Source organism: Chelon labrosus (assembly GCF_963514085.1).
Source record: "Chelon labrosus genome assembly, chromosome: 6".
Classification (NCBI taxonomy): Eukaryota; Metazoa; Chordata; class Actinopteri; order Mugiliformes; family Mugilidae; genus Chelon; species Chelon labrosus.
The window spans coordinates 11,157,805-11,178,799 of record NC_140342.1 but is presented as its reverse complement, the minus strand read 5'-3'; the positions used below and the strand labels follow the sequence as shown (position 1 = coordinate 11,178,799).

At 44.6% G+C, this 20,995-nt stretch overlaps 1 protein-coding gene across 1 annotated transcript in view; it reads right to left on the bottom strand.

Annotated features, from left to right (window-relative positions):
- Positions 1 to 20,995, bottom strand: part of ptprsb (protein tyrosine phosphatase receptor type Sb) — a 51,077-nt gene that overhangs the window by 9,681 nt on the left and 20,401 nt on the right. The window contains exons 6-23 of the mRNA XM_084546249.1: positions 14,911 to 15,180; positions 14,101 to 14,483; positions 12,974 to 13,175; positions 10,794 to 10,930; positions 10,440 to 10,584; positions 8,130 to 8,447; positions 7,760 to 7,953; positions 7,582 to 7,608; positions 7,208 to 7,325; positions 6,351 to 7,013; positions 5,515 to 5,609; positions 4,549 to 4,802; positions 4,179 to 4,266; positions 3,763 to 3,981; positions 2,952 to 3,109; positions 2,186 to 2,197; positions 1,849 to 1,961; positions 59 to 156 (exon numbers count right to left, since the gene is read on the bottom strand). Of these exons, the coding sequence (XP_084402375.1) occupies positions 59 to 156; positions 1,849 to 1,961; positions 2,186 to 2,197; positions 2,952 to 3,109; positions 3,763 to 3,981; positions 4,179 to 4,266; positions 4,549 to 4,802; positions 5,515 to 5,609; positions 6,351 to 7,013; positions 7,208 to 7,325; positions 7,582 to 7,608; positions 7,760 to 7,953; positions 8,130 to 8,447; positions 10,440 to 10,584; positions 10,794 to 10,930; positions 12,974 to 13,175; positions 14,101 to 14,483; positions 14,911 to 15,180 (3,494 nt within the window). The remainder of the gene's footprint in view (positions 1 to 58; positions 157 to 1,848; positions 1,962 to 2,185; positions 2,198 to 2,951; positions 3,110 to 3,762; positions 3,982 to 4,178; positions 4,267 to 4,548; positions 4,803 to 5,514; positions 5,610 to 6,350; positions 7,014 to 7,207; positions 7,326 to 7,581; positions 7,609 to 7,759; positions 7,954 to 8,129; positions 8,448 to 10,439; positions 10,585 to 10,793; positions 10,931 to 12,973; positions 13,176 to 14,100; positions 14,484 to 14,910; positions 15,181 to 20,995) is intronic.

Sequence of the window (20,995 nt, the reverse complement as noted above, 5' to 3'; positions counted from 1 at the left end):
TCGAAAACAATAAGGATGATATCTATTCATTTATATGGGATGATAATGTATTTCTCACCTCGTACTCCTGGGAGAGCCTCAAGTTGTCGTTCGCTTTCAGCAGCTCTATGTGCTCAGCCAGCTCGCTGATGGGGATGGGAGGATGGCTCATCATTCCTGCGTTACAATAAGAGTCAGAGCAGTGCGGGTCAGGGGTGGCGCCGACTTCCGCGGCAACAACCTGAATTATTGTGGGTCGGCATCACTCCTTTGCAAAGGCGTGAAGATAATCATACAATCAGACATCACATATCATTAACAAACACGCCGAGGCAGAAAATCCATTTTGATCCATGTGTGTGGACAAAGTGAGGTGAGTCTTGTTTGTTTGTGAATTGTTTTTCTTTGATAAATTGCCTTGTGTGTGATCGGAGGAGCAGTGACTCAGAGAAAACAAACACAGACAGAACACTAATTAGGAGGTTTGCACACACGCACACACACACACACACACACACACACACACAAAAGAAGGAACCTGTGCCTCCTGCAGTTGTTTCTTTTCACAGCTGGAGACAAAAAACAGAAGCAATCCATTCTCCATTCAAGAGACGAACAGTGGCAACAATAAATCAGTAAGTAACTACATGTCCAACAAACACAATCCATAACCAGTCACAGTGCACTCCCTGTCTTTCTTGCATGCTGATGCACTACGAACAGCTATTTAAGTCGTTCTTCTGCAGCCGCTATGATGAGACGCCAGCTCACAAGTTATTTTCTATCTTTTATCCCCTCTACAGACTGGCGCTGCGGCACCCACAGGTAACCACGACAAAACGCTCCTGTCACGACCGTAATGACCTCGGATAGCATCAGCCAGGTTTTGTTGGAAACAAATTCTGACGGTAAACAGCGTTTCAAAAGCACAAATCTCTGGGGAGAAGAAGCAGTGGGCGAGGAGGGAGCTTCGAGGTTGCTGCCACACAAGAGTAAAAAAATAAATAAATAATAAAAAAAATATCTCACGATGAAAGAGAAGAAGTGCTTTACTCTGCAGGGTTTTTCTTTGCTTCCCATGAACATGTAAAAATAAAAGACTTCAGACCTTCAGCGGCTGATTAAATAAGAACGTGTCTTATTTGACCTTGCACATCCAGGCATGTAACCTTCCTCCATGTTGGCACATCTTTCTTCCTTTTCAAAGAGGACCCTTCTATAAACGGCAAGTACGAAAGCATGCCGAGAACAGTGATTAGGTTCATTCAGGCCATGTGTTTTTTGGATGCTGTTATCTGAAGAAGCGAAAGCGAAGCATCTTCGGCCCCGTGCCACGACCAAAGCAGCTGCGTTGTTAGATCTCGCTTGTTAGGGGGTTGGAAGGAGCACAATCCACGCGCTAACTTCAAAGCGGGGCTTTAGCTGGTTATGCAGGTGAGACCGGAGTCAATTCCTTTACAAAAGATCTCTTGTTAACCCACGCCTCACCTTTTGATGTGCCATTTTGAGCTCTAAACACTGAAAAGTGATAAGACAGATTTCAGTCATCTCCGTCTCTCTGCAGCTTGGCATGTGGAATGTGGGCGAGCGGAGATGATCAGATTTTGTCACACCGTCGTGACTCAGCCATGACTAAGAACTGACTGTACTACCTGGGCAGCGGCCATTTTGATCTCAGAAACGACTGGAAGCTGCCAGGTACATGCTGGCTGCGATGCCGGGGAGAACTTTCACAATCTTGTCTGCATAATCTTACCAAGTATAAAATTAGTCGGATGAATATTTCATTTTCAAGTGATGAGCAATCGGAAGTATACTTTATTATGCAAATACAAAGCGCGTGTTTGGGTGCCTGTGCGGGCTTCGTACCTGGTGTCTGGAAGTTGATGCGCCGCATCTCCACGGGGTCCGTCGGGTGATGGGCCATCATCTCTGCGTTGCTCAAAAGGCTCTTGGTTCCAGGTTCGGAGTCCTTGCGCTTGCTGCTCAGATACCAGAGAGCAATTAGCACATGCAAACAGCCGGGGTCAGAAATCCAGACTCAGAACTGACACATCATTAGCATGGCTACTTGATTCGAATAAATAGCGAATTAACAGATACTGTGTTTTTGCGGCTTTGGACAAGTTCTCTTGCACGGCATCTGGCATTGTGTAATTGCTGTGGGTTAAAACTAACAAAGAGCTTGACATTGGTTTAATCTTACCTGTCAGGTTTGCTGTTGCGAGTGAAACAAGAGCGAGGGCAGGAATAATTAGAGGGAGAAAAGGAAGGAAACAGACAGATTGTTAGAGAGGAAAATCAATATTTTGCATTAGTATTCAAAAGCTTGATGGCTTGCAGCAGATATCGCGGGCCTACGACAGGGTCAGGCTGTTTGACGGCTGTCTGAGGGCGGAACTAACTTCTGAACGCGAACGAATTTGATGAAATTTGAGTAATTGTGGGAGTGTACCTGAAAAGAGAACCTTTTCAGGTAATTTTAACAGAAGGAACAAACTGGATGTAAGCACAGTGCAGCACAGTCTATGCTTAATGTTGTGTAAAACACTTCAATGAGACTCACTCCTGCAGTGGGTGACATGTTCCCTAATCACGCTGAAACGCTGTTAATTTCCTGCTGCTGTAAATACACACTAGAACTACAAATATCTATTAATCCAGTGCTGAGACTAGTCAAAGGCATTTACACGTATTGCAGCGCACAGCTTTTCAAGAAGACCATGATCATGTTCAGCAAATAAATTTGGGCCACAAACAAGGAGCTTGAAACACACTCAACCACAGTGATGCTTTTCATGCCATTTGTCGTTTGATATTAAGAAAAAACTATGGAATAAAGCCAGGCTTATCCTCCAAGAGTCATAATAATCAAAGCTGCTTTGGCATTTACCTGGTGTGACCAACAGTCTGAGTCAGTGCCACGGTTGTGATTTTGACATTTCGCTCGCAGGAAGTTCAAACCCACTCACTTTTTGTACAGGAGGATGGCGATGACGATGCAGATGATGAAGACCACGGCCAGGACGGGTCCGACCACCCATATCAGACCGTCGCCCGCGTCGAACGGCTGAGGGTCCGAATCTGGAGCGATCACTGGGTCTGTGTAAGGGCTGGCCACATACATCTTCTGGAAAAAAAAATAATTAAAAATAGTCAGGAAAAACTGTGCAGGACAATGACAGTGCTGTTGTTTTTGTTGACAGAGACTAATCTAGTATAACAATTTGAATTTTTTTAAGTCGTATTTGCATTATTGCAGAGCTGTTGCACTGGATTGCAATAGGGTGAAGATAAATTTATGTAACTGTGACCAGGCTGCATATGTATGAGGCTATGTTAGATTTCTCTTCACATTTAAGACGACGTATAATGAATGTAAATGCACTTATTGATGGTTGATATGTTGCCTCCGTGAAGGAGTTTTAAAGAGCACCCTTGGGCTAAAAGTGCTCCTAATAAAAAAACAGAATCTAGTCTAATTTCAAGCTGTGTATTTATGTCGATTCCAATTCAAATGCTCATATATATCAGCGGTGCACATTCCAATATCTCTTCCACTGCCACACCAGGCGCAGTCGCTCATTATTAGCAGAGGCGATGGAAATACGGGCGGTTTATTGCCTTTTGCTTACAGCGCTTTGACTGACAGCAGTTTTATTGTTGTAGCACCTAGGCCGTATTGATTACAATGTATAGTGACAGCCTGCAGCGCAGAGACACAGGCAAGCGGAGAATGAGGGACGCGGAAAGAAAAGAGATGTAAAATAGTGGGTTTCGCACCCCCGTTGTGGAGTTCAGCTCAGCCAGGATGAAGAAGACGTACTCCTGCCCCGCCTCTAGAGCTCTGTTCTCAAAGCCTCCGTAATCCAGCTGGTCCCCCAGGGTGAAGAAGGCCGGAAGGGTGGCAGGTGTGAACCGGGCTGTGATGTAAGCCCGGCGCAGGTCCACCTGCTTCTGCTGACGAGAATCCCTCTGCCTTTGACTGATGTCTTTCAACAGCTGAGAGAGGGAGCAGACACGGACAAATGAGACGTTCCAATATCTCTGACTAATGTTTAAACGCTGATGTTTAAAAGGGTAAGCGTTGCCAGGAGTTCTCAGAGATGGGAACGTGTGTGTGTGTGTGTGTGTTTATAGGTCTTTTCTTCCTTCCAGGCTCAGACATCAGTGGGTGCTGTCATTGTTGTGGTTCTCACCTCCTCGAGGTCCATTTCATCTGGGCTCTTGAGGTGTCTGATGACGCCGCGGGCTCTCCGCAGCGGAACCACAACAACATAAACATTCCTGGGGGAGCGGGAGAGGACAAACATAACGCCAGCTGCACTCACACAATAGCAAACTTTCTACTTTCACTTTTCCTTCACAACTTGTTGCACTGCAGACTTATCTTCAACATCTTGTCAGTCATGTACGGCTATCATCACGCCCCACACTGTTACAGATTTTAATCATCACGACTTCAGTGTGAGAGTCAGCTGATTATAATACAGCAGGGAGTCAGATGATTGAAATAGTCGTCATGCCTTTATAATGATGAGTGTAACAGCAACTAGAAGTCAATCTTACTTCACAGGTGTGCGAGTTTCCAGCGATGGCAAGATGATAGTGACGGTGGTTTCCGTCTCACGGGTATGGTCGATCTCGGGGCGGCGGATGGTGATGGGTGGGGACGTCTTGGCGGTGATGCGGTGCCGGAGGCCTCCCATGTTGCCCTCGGGAGCAGTGATTTTAAAGTCATAGCTGGTGTCGGGCTGAAGGTTTGGGATGACCGCCTTTCGGAGGCGGGCATCCACCTCCATCTTCAGATGGTTATACTCCACCTGGAGGGTGGGAGACGGATGGCGATGTTAGGATAATGTATATTGAGCTTGTTGAAATTTTAAATGCCCTAACGTTAAATTAAAACTGTAAAAAGTACAGCACTGGAAACTTGTGTCTGCATTGTTTGTGTGTAGCCAGCAGATTGGTAGCTTTGCGTAGAGACCTGAGGCAGGGACCAGCGGCTAACCTGTCCAACAGTGACAAACCCTCCTCTAAACCTCACTAATTAACAATATACCTCTCCTTTATTTAATCCGTCCACGAAAAAAAATAAGTATAAAAATGACAAATCACTGTTTTACAGGAGGATTATGTGCCAAATTATATCTTGGCCAAGACCAGTTGCCAGGCAACCAGTGGAAACTCCAGGAAGTTACTGAGCCCAGCCAAGAAACAGCAGGATAAATATCCCCCAGTAAACCTTTTTATCTGGATTAAATAAATGAGGTAGAATTTGTTAATTACCTTACTGTAGAGGTGCTGGAAAGTAGATCTGGTGATATATTTATAGAAAATGTTTTCATAGAACTAGTTTGTGAGTTTTGACAAAAAGCCAGCATCCTGGTGGTGTAACTGCAGGTGTGTTATTCGGATTGGGGCTAAGCATGCTTAAAATATAGAAGCATATTATAAAGCTAGATGTTATAATCTTAAGCTTCCTCTAAACTGATGAGACATATGTCACAACACATGCACCGGGTGATGACGTACAGTGAAGCGATAGGAGTTGCTGCTCTCTGGAAACTCCCAGGTGAGAAGAACACTGGTCTTAGTGGCCAGATTGACAGAAAAATTCCTTGGCACATCTACAAACGAAGCACACAACAAAAACAGAGTCACTCGCGATGGACTGTTTAATCAAATTCACCGGATCCTCTGCTTTCCCAGTGCGAGCCTGTAAGAAGGGAGTCTGATTACCGGGGGGAAGAATACATGATGGTTGGGAGGATGGGCAGGTGATGAGGAGAGTGGGTGGCAAGAGTAATAAGTACAAGTAACAGACAGATCGGCTGCAGGACGTGACATGCCACGTTGTCAGAGTGTAAGGTTGTGTTTGTTAAACTCAGAATTCAGCATGTCAGCAAAGGCTTTGGAAGAGGTGACAGTGAAGGTCTATCAGATAAAAAAGGCTTACCTGCAGATACAGCACCAAGACGACAGTTTTCACTTCAACTCAGACTGAACACTTACCTTATTAGATACTGTATATCCAAGCCCTGTATTGACTTTTACCTGAGGGTTTGTGATAAGCAGTGCTCTTGAAGCAAACATCCATTAACATTCAGCCTGCTCCCACTGGTGGTGAAGGGTAGGTGATGAAGGTATAAGTGAGTGAGGAGAGGAGATTGGGGGGAGTAGTCGTGTTCCACTGGACCTTGCAGTTCTCCCTCTCTCTGAGGTCCACTGCTAAAAGGCTGACCTGTAAGAACTCGCCCTTCATTTAGTTTAGTGTTTTGGAGTGAAATCCACAGGAAGGGGAGATGTGAAGTTGAGGCAGTGCTTACAAGTTCAAAGGTGTCCCCGAGGCCTGCGGCCTGTGGCCCTACCTGTTTCAAAGGCCAGGGTGAGGCACACCAGAGGTGGGCTGAAGGGGCCTGGCCCTGCCTTGTTGTGGGCTCTGAGCTGCACCTCGTAGGCTGTGCTGTGATTGAGGCCCAGGATGGTGTAGCTGGACTCACTCGCTGGCAGTGTGATCAGCCACGGGGGAGCGGAGGGGGCTGGTAAGGCGGAGGGGGTTGGATCAGCAGAGGGGTTGGGGCCTGCAGCCTCTTTGTAAGCTATCGTGTACTCTGTAATGACACCATTGCTCTCCTCTGGGGCAGGGGGAAGCCAGGAAAACTGCAGGGAGCAGCAAGTGGCGTTAACAAAGTCAGATATTTTGGGGTAGCCCAAGGGTGGGAACATGGGAACTGTTATCTCCTGCTGCACTACATCTCCGTAGCCGGCTCGGCTCTTTGCAGAGAGGACAAAGACGTAGGAGGAGCCTTGGGAGAGGTTACTGGCAGTGAAGTTTTTCTCCCGATTTGTTAAATCCACCGTGGTGTCTAAGGAAGTATTCTTCAGGCCAAACTGTAGGCGGTAGCCCAGGATTTCCACTGGGGCCCCGCGGCTATCAGGACCTGACTCAGAGCAGTCCAGCGGAGGAGCCCAATGAACCACTACTGATGGACCTGATCCCGGACGCACCCAAAGGGAGGGGGGGCCAGGCACTGCAAACGACAGTGGGGGCAGCAGAAAATGAGAATATATATATATGTACCCATATATCACATCTTTGTAGAAGAATTAGAATTGATTTGGCTGTTTATTTACTGCTGTCTCCTGGTGCAGCTTACTGTAAGATCAATTCTTGTATACGTCACTAAATCCAGTGCAGTGAACTGTGTACTTGGCATATGCTTACCAATCCCCAGGGTCTGTACCAGCTTGGCTTTGCTGTGTGCTCCATCCCCTTTGGTGGTGTACGCTGCCACAGAGACAGAGTACAAAGTCTCTGCTTTCAAACCTCCCAAAATCAGCTCCTGTGGGAGGAAGCACATAATAGCGCCATCAAATACTGCAAACTCATTCCTTTCAATTTCAGACAATGCGCAGATCTATTCATTGCCTCCTTAGCTGCCCTTTTTTTTATGATGATCAAAAAGTTATATAACGGAGGCTAATTAAATCTGTGGTGGTCAGACTCATTGAGGATTGTAATGTATTGGCTGCATTGAGCTGCATTTATTAATAGTGAGTTCATTTATAATGAAAAGAGGATGGGTAGTCTGCACTCACATACTGAGTCGAGTCATCCTCCTCCATCTTATCCCACAGACGAGACACACCCCCGCGGGCAGGCAGGAGACAAATGAGAAAAGAAGTGAGTCAAAGGACCAAAGAGGAAAGTGCGGATGTTTAAAGACATAATAAATTAACAGCAATTAATCATTTAAATACTGAGCTGTGACGTCACCTGAGACTCATCCAATAAGAGGTCTTTGATGCGGGGAAGGTTGCGTGATTCGCCGCTCTCTGCGCGGCTGAAATGCACCTGGTAGCCGCGGATTTGGCCTTGCCGTAACCGTGGCAACACCGCGCGCCACGTGACTCGAAGTGCCGAGGAGTTGAGTGGCTGGACGTCCACCTGACGAGGGGCTGCACTGGGAACTTAGCACACACACACACACACACACACACACACACACACACACACACACACACACACACACACACACACACACACACAAAAAGCAGAATTAATTAAGTGACCAAATGTCTAGTCAGTAAATAATCAACTGAACAATCGATACCGTTTAGGTCTGATCTATGCCTCTCAGTCTTACCATCCTCGTCTGTTCTGCAAAGCACAGCCGGGCTGCTCGGTCCAGTCCCCTCTGCAGTGGAGGCTGCCATGGTGACGTTGTACCAGCTCCATTTCTCCAGCCCCTCTACCACTGTCTGCCCCCGCTGGGCCGGGATCGGACGCTCTTTCACCTCCGGGCCCTGACCTCCGCCTCCTGCCCCAGAAACCCTCTGGTATCTCAGCTCATAACCTGCCAGCTCTCCATTCTGGCCCTCCACTGGAGGAGGCCTCCAACTTACTCTCAGCGAGGTGGAGCTGGCACTCTCGCAGGACACACCCTCTGGTGCAGCTGAGGGCTCTGATCGGACAAGGGGCAAGGAGGGCAATTGGCAAAGAGTTTAGGAGAGACCCGAGAGAACAGGATCGAAAAAGCAAGAGAGGGGAAAATAAATACAAGCAAAAGGATGGGGGATAAGGATAAAAAAAGGAAACAATAAGAAAATTAAGGTAAACTGGAGTGAAAGAGAAAGCACTGGGACAAACATAAAGGGCTGAACCACATAATGTAAAAGCAAATTGTTGGGCTTAGAGCCTAATGAAATAAACCAGAGACAAGAGTATCGACCCTGAGTGGACAACTTAATTATACCCAAGGAGAATGTGCATCCGATAGCCAATGATTATATTTTATCCACTGGCTGTAGCTGGTGGCAGAAAAGGATCCAGATTTATGAATGAAAAACAGATAAGGTCTGTTTTTCCTTCTACAGGAGGGGCGCACGGCTCATGACACAGCAGCACAGACATGTATACATTTCACAACGCCAGCCCTCGAGGTGGCCTAATCCTTGAGTCCTCAGGATAATAGAGTGGTGTGAGACTTTCCTCTGCTGACTAGAGCAAGGTCTTAGGCTTCACAGCGGGGAAGATAAAACAAACTAAAACAGATCTTGCACAGTGCCAAAAGGATTTAAGAGGCAGGTATAAGAAGAAAAAAAAACAACAGGAGCACGGATACCAGGAAAGAAAGGCACTCAGACGGATATCAAAAGTCAGGCTGGGATGATGGATTGCAGACAAGACTTGAATCAGAAGTAGGACTGGATACTTACTGTAACCAACACGAAACGGACACACCTTCACCACCGCGGATATCAAACCAGCAGTATAATGTCATCTAAGGAACACACACTCACGAAGGCGAGCGTGGCTGAGGTGTTCTGGCTCGTGTGTATGTGTTGGGAGTGTAATAGTCATAGCTGACAGGTTCAAGTATCTATCCACTCAATCATACAGCCACTGTTCTGCTGGCCTCGGGGGACAATCTAGATGTGCACCAAAGCTTGGCGATAACAAAGCGCACGCAACCTCTCTGGGAAATGAATTCTGCTGCATGAAACAGTCTGCTTATCTGGCACCTTCCTTCCTTTCCCTGAACGCAACCCCCGACCCCCTTTTTTGCCAACTCCACCGGTGTCCCACCTTGGCCTCGCTATCTTTTGGGAGCTAAAGAGTGAAAGGACACCCGCTTTAAAGCACATCTGCTAAGTGACGGTAAACACAAAAACTTACCACTGAAACATCTCGGCGCCACAAACCGCAGGACTTTTTCATGACTGCAACTTTAATAATTCTTTTCCTTGTACCACTTTCTCCTGCTTTTTCTTCTCAGTAGCAGGTATGAATGACTTAAAATGTCAGGGCAAAATAGTAGTGGTACTTATTAAACTCTTATCTGTGATTGTGCAGAAGAAATAGAGAGAAATGGATACAAGGGAGAGAATCCGAGTTCCTTGTGGATAGATATACAGACTGGCCGGCACTTACCTGTCAACATAGCAGGAAAACCACCATCGCTTTAATGCTCCCCACCACTGGCTGCTAGCCAATAAGTGGCAGACAGTTTCACCCTTTCAAAGACATTAGACACTGATAGAGTGGGAAAAAAAAAGTGAAAGGAGGGCGCAGAAAAGGAGGAGTGAAACATTAATCGGTGCTCCATCTCCATCTGTCATGATGTTTTGGCTGTGTAAGAAAGAGAGAGGCCGAGCGGAGGAAGAAAGGCACAGTCAAATGTAGATGGATAGATGGGTGGATGGGTGGGGGGGTGGATGGATGGGTGGAAAGATGGGTTGATAAACGAGACACGGAGAGAGAGAGACGCAGAGATGGTTCCCAGGTTTTACCGGGTCAGAAGCTGAGGACCATTTACCGCTTCGAGCTGTGTGTATGTGTGTGTGTTAGAGGACAAAGAATATGCATGGCATTTTCTGCACAAGAGCGAAATACAACGCAATTAAAATATTTGTGTGAAGGTACAGAATGTGAGCCCGGCCGGACTGAGACGTACTGGCTTGTGACGTCCTCTGCACCAGTTCATTAGTGAAAGCTCCGATGCCTTTGTTCGAGATGGCGGCCAGGGAGAAGGAGTACTCTGTGTTCGCTTTCAGACCCTCCACAGTGTAAGAATTCCTCGGCCCGAAGGTCAGCTTCTCCTGTGAGACAGGAAATAAAGGAGGAGAGGCAGACGGACAGAGGAGGTGGAGAGAGAAAAATATGAGACTGTCACCACAAGGCACAGTGGCACTGGATACCGGGGGTTAATCTTTGAAACTTCTTCCTTTGTCTCTGCTCCCTCTGCCTCCTTCTTGTTAATTCATCCACTCAGAAGGTAGATTTATAAAGAGAGAGTAAGAGGTCTTACCAAACTGCCAAACTTGACAGGTTTGTAGAGCAGCTCATAGTTGACAATTTTCTCCTTGGTGTAGGAGGGTTCCCAGGTCAGCTCTATGCTGGTGTCTGTCACCTTACCAACTTTAAATTTGCCTGGTTGGCCTGGAACTGAAGGGGAAAACACAGCCAGTCAGGACCCTACATAAACCAATAATACCTTTGTGTTGTCTTTTGAACACATTAAATCAACCCATGCAACACACATATGCGACTACAAGAAAGCCTTATGCTAAATTTACCATTTCTTTATACTATATACAAAGGGTTACGTACACCGATCAGACATTACATTATGACCACCTTCCTAATATTGTGTAGGTCTCCCTTGTGCCTCCAAAACAGTTGTGACTCATCAGAGAATGGACATGGGCCTTCTGAGGGTGTCCTGTGGTGTCTGGCAACAGAATGTTGTTAGTGGGGGCCTTTGGGTCCTATGGGTTGATGGGAGGGGCCTCTGTGGATCATCCCACAGATACTTGATCGGTTTGGGATCTAGTGAATTTGGAGGCCAGGTCAACTGTTTTTCATGTTTTTCTGAGTTGTTCCTAAACCGTTTTTGTGTGTTTGCCTGTGTCAGGCTGCATCCTGCTGGGGATGGCTGCTGCCATCAAGGAGTGTCATTGCTATGGGGTGGGGGTGCCTGGTCTGGTCTAGGTGGGTGCTACATGTCTAAGTAACATCCACGTGAATGCCAGGTCCAAAAGTTTCCCAGCAGAACACTGCATCGTTACAAGATGGTCAATGTTATTTATTTCTCCTGTCAGTGGTCATAATGTTGTGGCTGATCGGTAGAAATAATGTGCATTACTGGAGTTGTGCTGCTGAGGAATGCTTCCGCCAATCAAATCTGACACCACGCAGTGCAGATTTCGAAATAAGAAATTAGAAACATAATTCATAAATAAGAAATAATTGATTACTGTCATGATTAAGTTAGATCAAGAAATATTAAGAATATTATATTAGGAAATATTTCAGTTCAGAGCAAGGTTTAAAAAATAATCACATTTGATACAACTTATTTTTTTCAGGTGCTTTATAATAAAATCTATGTAGATAATGATTACAATGGACACTTCTAGCTCTTTGCATATAACTTGCATTCTTAAATACGCTCACCGGCCCCTTCATTAGGTATACTAATGAAAATGAATGCATCCTAATAAAACAGTCTGGCACTAAATAATAGCTTCATGAGGGTTATGGTATTCAGCATTTGTTTAAAATAACTGATGGAAATGTTGAACCCTGACCTATGCTTTCATTCAGGAGGCCACATAGTGGTTTGTAGTACTACTGAATTGTATTGTTTTGAATCAACACGTTTCTATTATTTTGCCAACCTCATTTTAGTCAGTGGGCCAGGCTAAATAACAGAAACACTTCAGAGTTTAATTCAATCCAGTTTAACAGCACTACAAACTACATTCTCCGTAATGATCACACAGTTGAATCACCATTTTTCTAACGCTGTTTCAACATAAGCTGAACATTATAACATTCATGAAGAGGGACTTAGTGCAGGGCTGTAATATTAGAAAGCATTAGTTTTCTCTAGCGTACCTAATGAAGTAGCCGGTGAGTTTATATTCTCATCCCTTCATGGGTTGGAAAATGTTTGACTTTCTAGAGTCTTTAACGGTGCAGCTGTAGATGGAGCTAGACAGAAATTTAAACCAGTAATGCCGTCACAGGTTTTAAGCAGTCATCTCTTTGTACCTCCCATCGTATAAAACCAGACGCCTCACAGCAGCTGTCACAGCGGCACGATCAGCTCTGAGGTACGAGGGACGTTTTGGGCTGTTAATCCCCCGTTTCCTTTTCGCAAATCTCCACATTTCTTTCCCAGACGGTTTATTCGTTTTGAAGAAAGCCGTACTTTCTGACAGGTCAAGGCTTCTCCGCGGATTGCTACTCAAACTTTACATAAGCCACTCAAATAAGATGCCGAGCAGTTTGTATACATGCACACGAACACAAATAATTGCACACTCATTTGTGCTCCGCTGTACATGCACAGCTGAAAAACAACCACCTACACATGCATAAATAAAGATGACTGCTTAGGTGTTATCTATGCACCGGCATAATTTTAGTCCTGCGGCACAAACATCTGCCAGCGATTATGCTGATGCACGCTCACGCACGTACCTCCACGCTGGACTTTAACATGGACGGGGTCCGAGAAGGGTCCGTCCCCCACAGAGGTGAAGGCGAGGACTTGGATGGTGTAGGTCTCTGAGGTTATGAGGTTCTGAATGGTGGTGATCACACTGTCCTGGACATTGTGGATCTGCCACTCGTTCATAGGCCGGGACGGGTCCATGGTGTAGTACACGCGATAGCCTTTCACCTACAAATGAATGAGGCAGTGAGAGATAGGTCACTGGATAAAGACCGTGGTTGAGTTTTCTAGTTTGGAAATGGATTTTAAGGTCGTCAGGGACTGGACTGTATTATGTGGTCTTCCACCTAATCCCACTGTCCCGCAGCCATGGTAATCCATAATACCATTTTTTAACACGACAAGAATTTATGACAACCAAGGTCATCATCTATGAATTATTACTTTACTTCAGTCCAGATGGTCAAGTAGACGTGTTGGTTTAATGTTCCTCAAAGGTCAGTGTCATCAAGAGCTATTTAGCATTTGACCCCGATGGAACAAAGCTCGCTTTAAAGTTGACAAAAAAATGCTTCAGTGCAAGTTGTGGCAGTCTTTTATCTGATTGTAGTATTTAAGATGTAATCACTACACCTCTCCCTGTGGGATTTGGTTTTGGGTAGTTCAGAGCAGATGTAATCCCTCTGCCATGCCACTGCCCCAACCCTCCAGCTCTCCCACCTCTCTTGTTATTACTCTTTAATATCTATAATCCCCATATGCACTCAATTCAGTCTTGCACTTTCACGGAGCCACTGCACAGTTCGGCAGGCTTGGAAAAGGAAATAGGCCTCAAGAGGGAGCGCTCTCAACTTAGAGCGGACAGTCCAATTACCCTTTCTTTCTTTAGAGAGTGGGCAAAGCAGCGAGGGAGTTACACGGCAGAAATCTCTAGCAAGACACAATCCTTGCAAAGGACATGAACCTGCACACTGGAATAAAGCTCCCAGTGGAAGATTTGATTAAGTCTTTACCTTTTTAACCTCTGTCTGTAGTCTATGTGGAGGTCTTATTCTGTTTTACATATTTAAAAGTGTGCACCTTTGACACCTCAGTGTCATTATGAACTTACGTTGATGCTTTCTGTTAATAAAAGAGCAGTCTCAATCCTCACCTGTCCGTTTGGTTCCTCTGGTTCCTCCCAGCGGACCAACACAGTGTTTTGGTCAGAAATCATGTGGGCCTGGACGTTTCTGGGCGGGCTGGCAGGGGCCTGCTCTCCAGTACGAGCCTCCACGCGAGTAGACGGGGGCCCCTGGCCGATGCTATTAAAGGCTGACACTCGGATTTCATACTCAGTGTTGGGGTACAGCCCCCCGATGCTGTAGCGGGTCGTGGTGATGCTGTCCACCGTCTCGTACTTGCTGTCCGGCCCTTTGGCTCGGTACTGAATGATGTAGTAGGAGACGGGGTCGGGGTTGCCCGAGTCCCAGGTGATGGTCACGCTGGTGGCGGTGGTCTCCGTGACGATGGGTGTGCCGGGAGGCTTCGGTAGAGCTGGGGAAGCAGTAAATAAACTGAATTATGTTTCTAATCGATTTGTTTCTATTTACACGGCATATTATTTATTTAATTCCTACCATCACTGTTCATTCTGTACCACTGTTTGTACCATCTCAATAGGCAATATACTGCAATTTGTTTTACCTGCTGTACATTTTGTGCTTGCTAGTGCAACATAATGTCACCAATCAATTTAAAATGCAACAGATTTATTTGCCAGATGTTTCTGTATGAGGTCAAATTATATATTTTTATATTAAATGGCCTTCAAACTGCCACACATTAAATGTTAAGCATTTAAAGTGGAAAACAAATTTGCTTGACAGAAATCAAATGTAACATTGGCATCCAGGAAATGTGCGGCCCTTTTCCAGATGCTAAAATAAAATAAAAACTAGGTAAAGACATCTGGGTCTCTTACTCTTGACTAAGACCTGAGCGGTGGCCTCGATGATACCCAGGCTACTCATGGCCACGCAGGTGTAGTTTGCAGACTCCCGGACGCTGTTGAGCTCCAGCACGTTCCGTCCGATCGGCATTTCATCCTCGGGGGTCAGGTCCTCGCTTCCCAGCATCCACTTCACGTAAGGCATGGGCGAACCCACGGCCACGCAGGTGATGTTGACGCTCCCTCCCGGCATGATCTCGTGGTTTGAGGGGAGGATGGAGAAACGAGGGGGCACGCGGCGCACTGGGAAAGGAGGAGAGTTGGGGCAGAAAGGAAGGAGGGGGGCGGGAGGGGGGGCGGCATAGGGGTCGAGGGGTGAGGTGAGGGAGGAGAAAAGTGGGGAGGTGGGGATTGAGGAGAAGAAAGGTGGAGAGAAAGGAGGAGGAGGAGGGGGGAGAGGATGAGAGAGATAGAGCGAGGCAGAGAGCGAGATAGAGGTTGAGAAGAGAGAAAAGTGAGAAAGATAAAAAGGAAGAAGAAGAAGAGAGAGGAGAGGTAACAGGAAGGGGGAGAATGAACTTCAGGGTTTTTACAGAAAATTACAAAGGGATATATCAAGTTTAGCCCCAATTACTTTATGGTACTGATGGTTCAACAGAAAGACACAAATCTGAGCTCAACCATTCAGAGTGAGCTGCCTACTCAAAATAATATAGTGACAAACTCTTGAGTACCATTTCAACCAGGACATGATACCTATAGTCAGTTTCTCTTGTGATCGGTGATAAGTTTAACCAGAAAAATACAACTTTCTTTGTCTACAGTTGTATTATTACGATGCCCACCCCCCCTCTATGCGATGAATAAGCCTGCTAAACTTTACCAGAAACCTCGGAAAGAAACTTTACTTCATTCATTGAGCTTTCCGTGCCTTGAGGTGTTTGTGCAGTAGATGGGCTCTGTATGGAGACGGTGTATGCAACATGGGGGCCGATCAATAGGCCCTGCCTGCTATTTGTGTCCCCATGAAAAGAACAAGCAAAGTGGCAAGTTATATCCAATACTGCATCTGTCAGAGCTTGGTTGACTACGAATTAGGAAGAGATGCATCGAGAGACTGAACTCATAGGTCACTTGCATGCCTGGGCGACTCAAGAGGGATAAGATGGCGGAAAAAAAACACAAAGAAGAGAACGGAGAACTGAAGACTGAGGAGGAGACAGAGAGAAGCGAGACGAGAGCGGAGGCACTGGAGAGACAGGTAGAGGGAGAGAAAGGCAGAGACAGAGAGAAAGAGAGAGAGAGAGAGAGGAAGCAAGAAAGAGAGAGAAAGAGAGAGAGAGAGAGAGAGAGAGAGAGAGAGAGAGAGAGAGAGAGAGAGAGAGAGAGGCAGCTCTGCTTCTCTTCCAGACAATGAAAGGCAATGTAGCAAAGGACAGCCACATTGTACAACAAGATACTGTACAATACATAGGATTCAGAACTGATACAGTGTGTAGTCAAATGAATTGGAAATGTGGACAGGAGTGGATCGAGGGTTCTAAAAAGGTGTCGTGGCAATTACAGAGTGATCATTGGACACATTAAGTAAAGAACACCAAGACAGCATGAGAGAGGCAGAACGGGAGAGAACGAGTGCGAGCAAAAAAGAGAGATATGTGAGGTAGTATGTGCATGTTTATAAGTTAACAAACTTATGTACATGTGTCTGTCGCTCCTACACATCAGGGTGCAGACAGAATGCAGAAGAAGAAGAGAAAAAGAGGGAGGGAGGAGGACGGGGCAAAGACAGGGGGGAGTGGAGATAAAGAGAGGATTAGAAGAGGGTCGCAGGGGAAGGGGGGAGAAGGGGGAAGAAAAGAGGAGCGAGGAAGAAGAAAACACATGGATCTATTTAAAAACACGGCTATATACCAGAGTCAGGCCCATTCAGAAAGTAGGTGCTTCAAAAGTAAGGGAAATATATAAATAAACAGAAAATAAAGAAAGAAAAAGAAGATTGTCAGAGATCGGATGTTGAAGGAAGAGAGCAGAAGAAGAAGAGGATACCCGAGGGTCACAACACAGGAAACAGAAAGAGACAGAGAGAGTCACGGACAAACATTCTCCGGATGAAAGGAGAGAATGAAAGGGAAGGCAAACAAAGAGCAGAAACATTGAAGAAAAAAAAAACTAAACTCAACACTAGCAGGAAGCGTATATGTGAAAACAACAAATGTCCTAAAAGTAGACAATTCAATAAGACTAGAAATTCAAGATTAAACCCTGGAGCAGCAAAATTAAGTTAATGGCAGGGAAATCCAGCTGGATTACAAATATATATAAATATATATATCTATATTATATGAAAATAATGTAAAATCAAATAAGTAAATACTGGTAAATTTGCTGCAAAAACCTCCACTCCTTAATGAGTAACATCATTACTTGGAATCTTCTCGGGCCACATCCCCCCTACTCAAAGAATCTAGAGACAGTTGGATAGAAGTTAACATCTTTGCATGATTTCAACAAATTAAAAATGATCCGGTGCCGTGCTGTCGCCATCATTTCATGAACAACACATCAAGCACTTGAAATGAATTTTTTAAAGACAACCCAAAAAAGATACCCAGAATTGGATACAGAAGTTGAAGACAAGAAAGAGACAAAGAGACAAAAAAAACAACAAAAAAAAAAAACAGGTAGATCTGTTAGAAAACGGACATGATTGAGCAGGCATCTCCTCGTCTGAGCATGCTGGACGGACAGACAGACGGACAGACTGCATCATGACAGCTCCATGCATGGGACAGACACTGCAGGTGCAATGACAAATGTTTCAGTTTCATTTACCGTTATTTATTTAAAAGAAAAGAAAAGTAATTAAGCACATGGATTCATTTAGTCACATGAATAACGACAGGATGAAGGTGAAGACTCAAGATGATCACCGACTAATCTGAAACATGGACTCAGCAGCGGAGGATTTCTAAAGATACCAGTCGGACAAAAGACTGAAGAATCTGGAGACGCACACTAGGTGAGTGCTTTACAATAAAGTGAGCGCATAACAAGGGATAATCCTTCACACGCTCACAGAGCCTCTAGCTTAAATGTTAATGGAGCCGGGCCGCGCCATTCCCCTCCATTTTCCATACAGTTTTTTAAGAGCCAGGAGCTTCAATCTTTATTAGCGGAGCTATCATTAGTCCTGTCCTCTGCGGGGAGTCTGGAGGCTACAGGCTGGGGAGACCTTGGCACAGCCACGAGGATTAACGCTGTATCTCAGCGACGCTATACGGCTGACATTTACTCAGCTCCATCCTGTCTGTCTCAAGGACGCGGCTTTCATTAACCCCTGCAATTAGAGGGAGTCTTTCATATCCCCTCCATATCTAAAAAAAAATGAGAATGGATGTGATTCATTTCTACTTTCAGTGAACAGAGGCGTGTCAGGGTTGTTATGAATAGTGAAATAGCGTTGTGAAGTAAGACGCAGACTGCACCACAGTTGATTTGGCGTGTTACACCTGAAGATACACTGATGGTGTAACATCAGCATGAATGTAGATGATGTGAAAAAATGTATTCAGGCCATTGAGGATGGCTGTTGCCACGAATTGCGTGAATGTGTCATGTGTTCACAAGTCGGTAAATGTGACATTGTGACTGCAATGCGCTATGCGTACCAGTGGTTAGAAAAGCGCTTTATGAATACAAGGCTTTTAACCATTTCACTGAACATGCCTAGAAACATTATCATACAAAACCCGCACTTACGATCACGAACAAAAATTCTAGCAATTCAATCCTTTTTTTTTGCAGCATTTCACTAAATGCTAATTTTTCAACTGTATCAAATGGATGTACTTCTTTGGAAGCAACAAGAGGACACCATGAAAAGGGCTCCCGTTGAAACTCAAATGGTGGAAAAACATGTGAAAACAGAGATGGAAATATTAGATTTATGTTAGTCCCATGCAACAGTTACAGGAAGTGACCGCAGTCAGAGCTGCTCATAGTCAGGGTGTTGGTATGTAGCTCACTGACCTGGCCATGAGTTTAGTGGCGAATTCTTATAGTCTAGAAATAATCTTCTGTTTCTTTCGTCAGTCACACATAGTCCTGTTTTTAAAGTCTCACAATTAATATAGCAGTAAAGGGGATGATTACGTCATCCGTAGATGGTCAAGAGTGTGGCTAATTTGAAATTTAAATGATCTTTAATTCCTTTATCATATTATCATATGTAAATAGAAAGATTAAAATGCAACAACTCATAAATAAAGGATTAAATAAATAAAAAAAAGTCTATTTAAAATAAAACGATATGAAGTAAAACCAAAAATATAAACATTTCAAAGCGAAGGCTAAAACATCTAGCTATAAAATTATTTTAAATCCAAATTGAAACATATAGGTGTTTCATTTCACTTCAAATCTATTCCAGTGACCTTTATTATTATTTTGTTTTTTGTTTCCCTCTGTCAATAAGTGAAGCTTTCTGAAACAAAGGAATAACAAAAGAAAAGAAGGAGCGAACCAACCTTCATGACGCTCTAAGGGATGGAGGGGGGTTGATGCAGAACACAATGTGGAAAATGGTGGAAAAACATGTGAAAACAGAGATGGAAATATTAGATTTATGTTAGTCCCATGCAACGGTTACAGGAAGCGATCGCAGTCAGAGCTGTTCACAGCCAGGGTGTTGGTATGTAGCTCACTGACCTGGCCATGAGTTTAGTGGTGAATTCTTATAGTCTAGAAATAATCTTCTAAAGTCTCAAAATTAATATAGCAGAAAAGGGAAATTTAAATGATCTTTAATTCCTTTATCATATTATCATATTTAAATAGAAAGATTAAAACGCAACAACTCATAAATAAAGGATTAAATAAATAAAAAAGTAAAGTAAAACAAAAAATATAAACATTTCAAAGCGAAGGCTAAAATATCTAGCTATAAAATGATTTTAAATCCAAATTGAAACATATAGGTATTTAATTTCCTTTGATTTGATTTAATTTCCTTTTAAGTATTACTTTATAATGTTATGTAGTGTCTCCCATAAGAAGATATCATACTGTGCAAACAGATGATATGCTTTAAAATAATATTACATGTATAAAAACTACCTTACCCTCTGAATTATAGCAGTCTGGTAAAGTACAATTTTACTTAAGCGTGGTACATAAGAAGATGTCAACGTCCATCAGCAGGGGTATGACTATTCATCTTGAGTTGATGTGATGAATTCAGCCCAACACGTGACGCTTCTCTGACCAAACCAAACATTTAACTTCCGCACAAAGGGGCACGTACAAGCGCGACAGCGAGTGCAAGACGTCCACTCAGTGCAACAAGTGCAGAACTGGGGCAGATGTGATGACATGGGAGTGGGGGGGGGGGGGGGGGACACAATGGTAAACAAGATGCTACAAGAAGGAGAAAAAAAAAGAAAGAAGAAGAAATAGTAGCAAGACGTGACAAGACAGCAAGTTCAATAATATCACGATCCGAGCATATCAATAGGCGTGAACACACACTGTGCCATGCTCTCGTGTCAGTCCGTCAGTCAACAGACATGCAAGCGGTGCTCCTTTCTCTTTCTCTCTCACTCCTTCCATGCAAACATTGCCTCTTTTTAATCTTCCAATTCTTGGGTCTCCATGACAACAAGATCATACCATGCAGAAAACATTGATCGGGGAGTGAAGGCAATACCAAGGGTTCTGCACACAAGGCCTCACAATGCAGTCAATGCACTCTGCTGCGTAGGCAGACCACTTCATCAACGTAGCAGCTGCACTCTCCTCACTTTGGATACAGGATTTTAATCATTTCACTTCAAATCTATTCCGGTGACCTTTATTATTATTATTTTTTTTTTGTTTCCCTCTGTTTCAATAAGTGAAGCTTTCTGAAACAAAGGAGTAACAAAAGAAAAGAAAGAGCGCACCAACCTTCTCGAAGCTCTGAGGGATGGAAGGGGGTTGATGCAGAACACAATGACGTGAGGGGGGAGAGAGAGAACGGGGAAACACAGAGAGAATAAAAACGGCCAGCGCAGAGCCACTCGTTCACCGCACCACGCGCACACACACACAATCAAACACACACTCACAATCAAACACA